Source organism: Micropterus dolomieu, linkage group LG09 (assembly GCF_021292245.1).
Source record: "Micropterus dolomieu isolate WLL.071019.BEF.003 ecotype Adirondacks linkage group LG09, ASM2129224v1, whole genome shotgun sequence".
NCBI classification, from domain to species: Eukaryota; Metazoa; Chordata; class Actinopteri; order Centrarchiformes; family Centrarchidae; genus Micropterus; species Micropterus dolomieu.
Genome location: NC_060158.1, coordinates 3,987,010 through 3,998,587, shown reverse-complemented (window position 1 = coordinate 3,998,587; position 11,578 = coordinate 3,987,010). Strand labels below are relative to the sequence as shown.

General features: G+C 45.4%; 1 protein-coding gene across 9 annotated transcripts in view; it reads right to left on the bottom strand.

Annotated features, from left to right (window-relative positions):
• Positions 1 to 11,578, bottom strand: part of LOC123976846 (regulating synaptic membrane exocytosis protein 2-like) — a 47,361-nt gene that overhangs the window by 9,208 nt on the left and 26,575 nt on the right. For 3 of the 9 annotated variants that reach the window (XM_046059215.1, XM_046059223.1, XM_046059216.1), the window contains 6 exons: positions 8,864 to 8,999; positions 3,751 to 3,858; positions 3,193 to 3,243; positions 3,014 to 3,082; positions 2,693 to 2,752; positions 1,971 to 2,138 (listed from right to left, as the gene is read on the bottom strand). In XM_046059215.1, the coding sequence (XP_045915171.1) occupies positions 1,971 to 2,138; positions 2,693 to 2,752; positions 3,014 to 3,082; positions 3,193 to 3,243; positions 3,751 to 3,858; positions 8,864 to 8,999 (592 nt within the window). The remainder of the gene's footprint in view (positions 1 to 1,970; positions 2,139 to 2,692; positions 2,753 to 3,013; positions 3,083 to 3,192; positions 3,244 to 3,750; positions 3,859 to 8,863; positions 9,000 to 11,578) is intronic. The other 6 variants (XM_046059222.1, XM_046059224.1, XM_046059217.1 and 3 more) reach the window with 5 other exon arrangements.

The window sequence follows — 11,578 nt, the reverse complement described above, 5'->3', positions numbered from 1 at the left end:
GCTTGACACTGTTCTTGATCATAAAAGTTTATTACATCAAGGAATTCAGCATCAATTACAAGCTCTGCAGCAGCTTGGAGAGAGACCCAGCCCGATGGCCACTCTGTCTCTCTGTACATCAAACACAGCTTATATAGGACATGTTTAGGTATCTGTCTGCAAACTAAGGCTCCAATCCATATAAGAGCAAAGTTCTATAGGATAAGTGTAGACATCTTGTTGGACACCAGATAAGGGTCTGAGTCTCCACGTAACCACTGACCTCTGCTCTCCCCTTAAAGGTCACTAATCCTCTATCCAGCTGCTACAGTGCTATGTTAAACTGTATGCGTCAAATGCACAATTGTTATACACCACACTAGCTATGAAATGAGTTTGAACTTAATGTTAGAATATTATACTAATAGAAATAATTTATACTCAACAGATTCTGTACAACCAAATAAATTTTTATTTACAATGCAATAATAGTGACAAATGAAAGTCAATCAGCAACAGAAACTAGTTCCTTTAAAAAGAGAAAGCAAGCAGGTAACCATCAGGCACCATCTTATCTTAAAGAGCTCATAGTACCTTACTACCCCACCAGAGCACTGCGCTCCCAGAATGCAGGGTTACTAGAGTCTCCAAAAGTAGACTAGGAGCCAGAGCGTTCAGCTATCAAGCTCCTCTCCTGTGGAACCAGGTTCCAGTTTGGGTTCAGGAGGCAGACACCATCTCCACATTTAAGAGTAGGCTTAAGACTTTCCTCTTTGATAAAGCTTATAGTTAGGGCTGGCTCAGGTGAGTCCTGAACCAACCCTTAGTTATGCTGCTATAGGCCTAGACTGCCAGGGGATTTCCCATGATGCACTGAGCTCCTCTCTCCTTTACTTTTTCTCCCTCTGTATGCAACCTCATCCCATTATTGCATGTTACTAACACAACTTCTCCCCTTTCCGGTAGTCTTGTGCTTTCTCGTCCCTCTCCTCTCTCCTCCTATCACTTCCTGCAGGTGTTTCTGGCTCTGGAGCTGTGGAGTCTGGATCTGTGGGGTCTGGAGCTGTGGAGTCTGGAGCTGTGGGGTCTGGAGCTGTGGAGTCTGGAGCTGTGGAGTCTGGAGCTGTGGAGTCTGGAGCTGTGGGGTCTGGAGCTGTGGGGTCTGGAGCTGTGGAGTCTGGAGCTGTGGGGTCTGGAGCTGTGGAGTCTGGAGCTGTGGGGTCTGGAGCTGTGGAGTCTGGAGCTGTGGGGTCTGGAGCTGTGGAGTCTGGAGCTGTGGAGTCTGGAGCTGTGGGGTCTGGAGCTGTGGGGTCTGGAGCTGTGGGGTCTGGAGCTGTGGAGTCTGGAGCTGTGGAGTCTGGAGCTGTGGCTGCTACAGTTGCTCATCATTACTGCTACCTTCTGTATCGGTGTTCGTATTATTTCCACCATTACCAGCGGTGCGTTTTATGTCTCTGTGTGGAACTTGCCTTGTGCTGCTTTGTGTTCCCTCCTGCTCTCTCTGAATCGGTGCTATTTGAATAAAACAAACTTGCGTGAGCAGGAACAGATTTTTCTCTGACTGGACTGAGAACAGATGAACACTACAGACCAAAGTCTGCAGGACCAGAGGAGGTTTGGCTTCAGCCGGAGTTCACAGCAGGACACGACTCCACTACCAAGGCTTATCTGGAGGAAACTTAAAAATCTGTTTTCAGAAAGAAAAGTAAATCTCTTCAGAAGGTCAGGGACTACTGCAACTCAGGAAACAACAAACAAGCAACAAAACGTGCAAAAAGGAAAATAAGGGTTAATTAAAGAATGTAAACCCAGCACGATATAAAAAGACAACAGGTGTGATGTCACTGTGATGTCACAGGAAGCCGGTGGGAGGGGGTAGAAGAAAATGGGTGTGGCTAATGTTCAGGCAGACATCATGCATCTCTGATCAGAACCAGCCAGCAAATATCATGAAGGCGGAGCCGGTTTCTGAGTGGTCGCCTGTGGGTCACCTGGTCAGGGCAGGTAAGGGGGGGGCGGAGCGTCCAGACATCAGGTGGGCGGAGTCAGTCCGGTCAGTGGAGTGGGAGCGTGTGTAGACTGGTCGGTCCGCCATCGCTCGGTGGTCAGCTGAGCGAGAGCGACTGTAATAATCCCGTCGGTCCGTCCCCCGACTGCACCTGCACATCACCACGACAACCGTCAACCACCGTCACTGTGACAACCACTGCACCTGCGGGGTCAGTTAGTCACATCACCGTGACGACTGTCGGCCGGTCGTACCTGCGAGGCAGCTGAACAGGAAGTTTAAGGCACTGAAGGACGGAGAAACACCACAGAAGAACTGAAGAAAGCCTGGTGGCACTACATTTCCCATAAGGCCTCAGTGAGAGAGCTCAGCAAGACATGCTGAGAGACGAAAGAGGGAAGTTCTAAGGCCTTTCTCAACACAGAACGCAGAACCATCACTTTGTGTTCTGACATCATGAGCTCAGCTGGTGAGTGAACGCACCTGTACACCGACTCTGAACCAAAGGTTTCATCATGGTGTGGCCAGGTGCGTTTACTCAGTCCACTCAGGTGGTGACATCAAAAGATCGGTCCCAGTTTGGACACAAATTTAAACTGGACGCACTGAGAAAAGCCTCTAGTTTGGATGGAGGGATGAAGGGATGAAGGAGGACGTGAAGGACTACTGGCCTCTGAACCTACATCCTGCAAACTGTCCGTTTACCTCAGAAGTTCCTCGTCATAGGCGTCGGGTTCGTAGGGGAAGTCAGGAATGAAGTCCTGACTGAAGAACAGAAACACGTAAGAACTCCAGAACAGGATGAATACCAAATGCTGACTGAACTTTGACCTGCACCGTCAGGTGGTTCCTACCTGACGAGTCTTACAGGTGTGTCACCTGTACTACCTGACTACACCCCTTCGAACTCTGACCCCCCAACTGACAGATCAACAACTAACAGGAAGTAAATCTCCCTGAGTGCTAACTGGCATATTTTATGATTGGTCCTCTATCCCTACATTACCCATAAGCCCCTGGGCTTACCTGTAGTCCTCACAGCTCCCATTAATCATGTGGGTTGTCCAGGGAGTTTGGTTAGGCCCGTTAAAATATCTTCCACACAGAAAAACACACATGTAAATGAGACGGTGAAGAGTTCTATCCTGCAACTACTAGTTCTCTGAGTACTACCACTGAGATTATTACTACTACGGTTGCAGTACCTGTCGTGGGAGTCCAGAGAATTGGCAACAGACATTCTCCTCAGTGGACTCCTAAATACACAGAGACATGCAGTCAGACAAACCAGTACTACAAACCGTACAACACCTAGTACTACGAGGACTACAACCATTACTAAAACCTGTACTACAAGCAGTGGTATAACCTAGACTACAACTAGTTCTACAACAATGTGACCAGTACTAAAACACTAGTACCAATAGGGTAGTAGTGTTGATTTCAGTTCTACAACTAATACTACAGTACTAAAACCAGTGGTACAACAAGTAATAAACACTGCTAAAGCTGACATGACATAGTATAACTACTATAACATACTATAACTATAAGTAGATATGGCAGTACTACGATTGGTACTAAAATATGTTGTATGACTAGTAGCACAGCCAGAACTAAAACACAGTTCAGTTCCACTAGTACATCAACCAATACTTAAACCAATACTACTGCCAGTACTGTTTCAAGATATACAATCAGTACTGCAGACTGTGTGCTGATTGGCCGGTGTCCAGGTGATCCTGGTGTCTTGCCATAGTTACCTTTCTAGGCTGCCGTACTGGCCGGCATCGGAGTACGCCCGGCTCAGTTTGGAGCCTCGCAGCAGCCGCACGGCGTCCTCCCGGTACAATGGGAACAGAGGGCTACCGCTAGAAACCAGAAGTCAGAGGCCGGGGGGGCTGGGGGTTAAACCAACTTTAAATGCGCCTGTATGGCGCCCTTCTAGTCTTTTCAACCACCAAAGTGCTTTTACACTACACATCTGCATTCACACACATTCATACACTGGTGGAACAGCCACCAGGGGCAATTCAGGGTTCAGTATCTTGCCCAATGACACCTCGACATGCAGCCTGGAGGAGCCGATTAACGGGCAACCTGCTCTATCTCCTGAGCCACAGTCGCCTCTCCAGAACCCAGTAACCTCATCTCGTCCTGATCACAGCAGAGACTCTGCTGTCCCTACTGATATCCAGAGACAGAACTGTCTCTACCGATATCCAGAGACTGAAATGTCTCTACTGATATCCAGAGACAGAACTGTCTCTACCGATATCCAGAGACTCCGATGTCCCTACTAATATCCAGAGACTGAACTGTCTCTACCGATATCCAGAGACTGAAATGTCTCTACTGATATCCAGAGACTGAACTGTCTCTACCGATATCCAGAGACTCCGATGTCCCTACTAATATCCAGAGACTGAACTGTCTCTACCGATATCCAGAGACTCCGATGTCCCTACTAATATCCAGAGACTGAACTGTCTCTACCGATATCCAGAGAATGTGATGTCCCTACAGATATCCAGAGACTGAACTGTCCCTACCGATATCCAGAGACCCGGCTGTCCCTACCGATATCCAGAGATTTCGATGTCCCTACCAATATCCAGAGACTGAACTGTCTCTACCGATATCCAGAGAATGTGATGTCTCTACTGATATCCACAGACTGAACTGTCTCTACTGATATCCAGAGACTTAACTGTCTCTACCGATATCCAGAGACTGAACTGTCTCTACTGATATCCAGAGATTTTGCTGTCCCTACCAATATCCAGAGACTCTGCTGTCCCTACCAATATCCAGAGACTGAACTGTCTCTACCAATATCCAGAGACTCGGCTGTCCCTACCAATATCCAGAGACTGAACTGTCTCTACCAATATCCAGAGACTCGGCTGTCCCTACCTATATCCAGAGACTGAACTGTCTCTACCGATATCCAGAGACTGAACTGTCTCTACCAATATCCAGAGACTCGGCTGTCCCTACCTATATCCAGAGACTGAACTGTCTCTACCGATATCCAGAGATTCTGATGTCTCTACCGATATCCAGAGATTCTTATGTCCCTACCGATATCCAGGGACTTAACTGTCTCTACCAATATCCAGAGAATCTGATGTCCTTACTGATATCCAGAGACTGAACTGTCTCTACCAATATCCAGAGACTGAACTGTCTCTACCGATATCCAGAGACTGAACTGTCTCTACCGATATCCAGAGACTGAATTGTCTCTACCGATATCCAGAGATTTTGCTGTCCCTACCGATATCCAGAGATTTTGCTGTCCCTACCAATATCCAGAGACTGAACTGTCTCTACCGATATCCAGGATTTTGCTGTCCCTACCGATATCCAGAGATTTTGCTGTCCCTACTGATATCCAGAGACTGTGCTGTCCCTACCAATATCCAGAGACTGAACTGTCCCTACCGATATCCAGAGACTCCGATGTCCCTACCAATATCCAGAGACTGAACTGTCTCTACCGATATCCAGAGATTTTGCTGTCCCTACCAATATCCAGAGACTGAATTGTCTCTACCGATATCCAGAGATTTTGCTGTCCCTACCGATATCCAGAGATTTCGATGTCCCTACCAATATCCAGAGACTGAACTGTCTCTACCGATATCCAGAGAATGTGATGTCTCTACTGATATCCACAGACTGAACTGTCTCTACTGATATCCAGAGACTTAACTGTCTCTACCGATATCCAGAGACTGAACTGTCTCTACTGATATCCAGAGATTTTGCTGTCCCTACCAATATCCAGAGACTCTGCTGTCCCTACCAATATCCAGAGACTGAACTGTCTCTACCAATATCCAGAGACTCGGCTGTCCCTACCAATATCCAGAGACTGAACTGTCTCTACCAATATCCAGAGACTCGGCTGTCCCTACCTATATCCAGAGACTGAACTGTCTCTACCGATATCCAGAGACTGAACTGTCTCTACCGATATCCAGAGATTCTGATGTCTCTACCGATATCCAGAGATTCTTATGTCCCTACCGATATCCAGGGACTTAACTGTCTCTACCAATATCCAGAGAATCTGATGTCCTTACTGATATCCAGAGACTGAACTGTCTCTACCAATATCCAGAGACTGAACTGTCTCTACCGATATCCAGAGACTGAATTGTCTCTACCGATATCCAGAGATTTTGCTGTCCCTACCGATATCCAGAGATTTTGCTGTCCCTACTGATATCCAGAGACTGTGCTGTCCCTACCAATATCCAGAGACTGAACTGTCCCTACCGATATCCAGAGACTCCGATGTCCCTACCAATATCCAGAGACTGAACTGTCTCTACCGATATCCAGAGATTTTGCTGTCCCTACCAATATCCAGAGACTGAATTGTCTCTACCGATATCCAGAGATTTTGCTGTCCCTACCGATATCCAGAGATTTTGCTGTCCCTACTGATATCCAGAGATTTTGCTGTCCCTACTGATATCCAGAGACTGTGCTGTCCCTACCGATATCCACAGACTGAACTGTCCCTACCGATATCCACAGACTCCGATGTCCCTACCAATATCCAGAGACTCGGCTGTCTCTACCGATATCCAGAGACTGAACTGTCTCTACTGATATCCAGAGATTTTGCTGTCCCTACCAATATCCAGAGACTGTGCTGTCCCTACCAATATCCACAGACTGAACTGTCCCTACCGATATCCAGAGACTCTGCTGTCTCTACCGATATCCAGAGACTGAACTGTCCCTACCGATATCCAGAGACTCGGCTGTCTCTACCGATATCCAGAGACTGAACCCATTTCCTCACACAACATGGTTATCTTTTCTGAGCTGCAGTTTATAAACACTGTGGCCTGTTGGCGTTTATCAAATATAACAAATAGTTGTATTTCACTCTAACATTGTTCAGTCACAGTCAAACCAAGACACAGACAGACCAGAGATGCGCTGCTCAGCTGGTTAGCAGGACAGAGAGTAGAGAGATTCACTACAGTTGCACATTAACATCACTGTTATCTGCTGACATCAGACTCAAGTTTACCTCACTGCTGCTCAGTTTTTTTCTCTTCTCGTGCCAGCAGGATAGTACCGATTCATCTTCTCATCAAAGTTGTCAAAGTCTCAACACTCGCTTTCACCTTTGACAGGAAAGTGAGGTGGGGCCCTGTCAGCTCTGCGCGAAAGTGACTTGATTACTATCACTGCGTGTGTCGGTGTTGCATCAGCTGGGCGAAGCTTATTCGCACCAGGTCAGCTTTATCTATTTTACATGTGTTTTACTGCTGCTCTATTCAGGTGGCTGCACACTATTCTTCCTTTTCACGATAATAACAATGTAATGAGGTCTCCTGCAGAATGTAACGGAGTAAAAAGTCATTATTTGACTTAGAAATGTAGCGAAGTGAAAGTAAAAGTTGCAACAACTAAAAATACTCAAGTACAAATACAGAAAAAAACTACTTAATACAAAGTATTTGTACTTCGTTACTTTCCACCACTGGCTGGGACCAATCCTCTTCACTTTATATATGCCTTTAAGCAATATTACCAGGAAAACACTGTAAACTTTCATTGTTATGAAGATGATACTCTATTATATCTATCAATCAAGCCAGATGAAACTCATCAGTTAGCTAAACTCCAGATGTGCCTTCAGGAAGTTAAAACTTGGATGACCTGTAATTTTCTAATGTTAAACTCAGATAAAACTGAAGTTATTGTTCTGGGGCCCAAGCACCTCTGGTTATCTAAAGATAATGCTGGCCTCCAGCACCACTGTGAGGAATCTTGGAGTTATCTTTGATCAGGACATGTCGTTTAAGTCTCACATAAAGCAAATTTCAAGGACCACCTTTTTTTTACCTTCTTAACATTGCAAAAATCAGGAACATCCTGTCTAAAAATGGTGCAGAAAAGCTAGTCCATGCATTTGTTACTTCTAGGCTGGATTACTGCAATTCCTTATTATCAGGCTGCTTGAAAAAGTCCATTAAGACTCGTCAGCTGATCCAGAATGCTGCAGCACACGTTCTGACAGGAACCAAGAAAGTCTCTCAGACGGTGTGAAGGGGATACTACCACATAAGCAGAGTATAGGGCAGGTAGACTTAAAATATTATGGCTTCATTGTTAACTTACAACTTTGTTCTTGTAATATTATAATTTTAGTTTGAACATGAGCAGAAAAGCTGCTGAAACACAGGTGCCAGTCCAGGAGTTTCTATCTGAATTAAAATGAATTAATTTCTCACTGAGGTGAAAAGGAGCCACAGTCACATTTAAAGAGGTCACTTCCCCAAACAAAGACACGAAGAGGAGGGAAGACTAAACCCTGACTCAGCAGACATTAAAAAAGTTGGTCTACAGGAGAAACTGATCTGAGAGCAGAGCTGACTTACATTCTGTTAGAGGGTTAGTTTGAGTTTCCCTTTACAGAAATAAAAACATTTCCACCATAAACTGGATCAGAAAGATTCACCAGAATGCAGGAAATTAACTGTTAAACCCTCCGACCCCCTGATTAATGTGTGTCCCCCAACACAAACTCCCATCATCTCCTCTCGTCTCACCTCATCCTGCTTCAAGTCAGGTGGTTTCATTTCTTCTCATTATATCATTTTGTGTCTCTTCTTCTTCAGTCTGATCTCACTGTCATTTTGTTTGATTTTATGTTCTATTATCTCATCACCTCTCATCTAATCTAATCTCACTGCGTCAGGGCGACTCTGATCTCACCGTCTCTCATATCATTCCTTTAACACCTGACCTCGTCTCCTGTCATCCTGTTCTGTCCTCTGATCTCAGTTCATCTCAGACCGTCTGAATCTTATCGTGAACACACAAAGACACACGGCTGCTTACCTCTGAGGAGGCGGCTGGCTCGGCGACCGTGACCTCATCCTGACAACATCGGATCGAGAGCAGTGATTGGACGACAACACCTGCTCTGGCACTGAGAGGGTGGAGCTGTGAAAGTCCCGCCCATTCTGTCTGTAGTCTGGAACAGAGAAACAGAGCGGGGTAGAACCGTCAACCCACACAGGGAACCGGCTCTTAGGGTTCTGTCATACCAGCATTTATCACAGTGAAATCTCAGACTCCTGTGGCTCTGTACGGAATGTCACAGTCATTTTTCACTATGTAAGAGACCCCTGTGGTTCTGTGAGGAACGTCAGTCATTTTACACTATGTAAGAGACCCCTGTGGTTCTGTGAGGAACCTCACAGTCATGTTACATTATGTAAGAGACTCCTGTGGTTCTGTGAGGACCGTCACAGTCATTTTTCACTATGTAAGAGAGTCCTGTGGTTCTGTGAGGAACATCACACTCATGTTACATTATGTAAGAGACTCCTGTGGTTCTGTGAGGAACGTCACATTGATGTGACATTATGGAAGAGACCCCTGTAATTCTGTGAGGAACGTCACAGACATGTTACATCATGTAAGAGACTCCTGTGGTTCTGTGAGTAATGTCACAGTCATGTTACATTGTGTGGGAAACTCCTGTGGATCTGTGAGGAATGTCAGTCATGTTACATTATGTAAGAGACTCCTGTGGTTCTGTGAGGAACGTCACAGTCATGTTACATTATGTAGGAGACTCCTGTGGTTCTGTGAGGAACGTCACAGTCATGTTACTTTATATGAAGAGACTCCTGTGGTTCTGTGAGGAACGTCACAGTCATGTTACATTATGTAAGAGACCCCTGTGGTTCTGTGAGGAACGTCACAGTCATGTCACATTATGTAAGAGACTCCTGTGGTTCTGTGAGGAACGTCACAGTCATGTTACATCATGTAAGAGACTCCTGTGGTTCTGTGAGGAATGTCAGTCATGTTACATTATGTAATAGACCCCTGTGGTTCTGTGAGGAACCTCGCAGTCATGTCACATTACATGAAGAGACTCCTGTGGTTCTGTGAGTAATGTCACAGTCATGTTACATTGTGTAGGAGACTCCTGTGGTTCTGTGAGGAACGTCAGTCATGTTACATTATGTAAGAGACTCCTGTGGTTCTGTGAGGAACGTCACAGTCATGTTACATTATGTAGGAGACTCCTGTGGTTCTGTGAGGAACGTCACAGTCATGTTACTTTATATGAAGAGACTCCTGTGGTTCTGTGAGGAACGTCACAGTCATGTTACATTATGTAAGAGACCCCTGTGGTTCTGTGAGGAACGTCACAGTCATGTCACATTATGTAAGAGACTCCTGTGGTTCTGTGAGGAACGTCACAGTCATGTTACATCATGTAAGAGACTCCTGTGGTTCTGTGAGGAATGTCAGTCATGTTACATTATGTAATAGACCCCTGTGGTTCTGTGAGGAACCTCGCAGTCATGTCACATTACATGAAGAGACTCCTGTGGTTCTGTGAGTAATGTCACAGTCATGTTACATTGTGTAGGAGACTCCTGTGGTTCTGTGAGGAACGTCAGTCATGTTACATTATGTAAGAGACTCCTGTGGTTCTGTGAGGAACGTCACAGTCATGTTACATTATGTAGGAGACTCCTGTGGTTCTGTGAGGAACGTCAGTCATGTTACTTTATATGAAGAGAATCCTGTGGTTCTGTGAGGAACGTCACAGTCATGTCACATTATGTAAGAGACCCCTGTGGTTCTGTGAGGAACGCCACAGTCATGTTACATTAAATGAAGAGACTCCTGTGGTTCTGTGAGGAACGTCACAGTCATGTTACATTATGTAAGAGACCCCTGTGGTTCTCTGAGGAACGTCACAGTCATGTTACATTATGTAAGAGACTCCTGTGGTTCTGTGAGGAACGTCACAGTCATGTTACATCATGTACGAGACTCCTGTGGTTCTGTGAGGAATGTCAGTCATGTTACATTATGTAAGAGACTCCTGTGGTTCTGTGAGGAATGTCACAGTCATGTCACATTATTTAAGAGACTCCTGTGGTTCTGTGAGGAACATCTGTCATTTTACATTATGTAAGAGACCCCTGTAGTGCTGTGAGGAACGTCACAGTCATGTCACTTTATATGAAGACACTCCTGTGGTTCTGTGAGGAATGTCACAGTCATGTCACATTATGTAAGAGACTCTTGTGGTTCTGTGAGGAACGTCACAGTCATGTTACATTATGTAAGAGACTCCTGTGGTTCTGTGAGGAACGTCACAGTCATGTCACTTTATATGAAGAGACTCCTGTGGTTCTGTGAGGAATGTCACAGTCATGTCACATTATGTAAGAGACTCCTGTGGTTCTGTGAGGAATGTCACAGTCATGTCACATTATTTAAGAGACTCCTGTGGTTCTGTGAGGAACATCTGTCATTTTACATTATGTAAGAGACCCCTGTAGTGCTGTGAGGAACGTCACAGTCATGTCACTTTATATGAAGAGACTCCTGTGGTTCTGTGAGGAATGTCACAGTCATGTCACATTATGTAAGAGACTCCTGTGGTTCTGTGAGGAACGTCACAGTCATGTCACTTTATATGAAGAGACTCCTGTGGTTCTGTGAGGAATGTCACAGTCATGTCACATTATTTAAGAGACTCCTGTGGTTCTGTGAGGAACATCTGTCATTTTACATTAT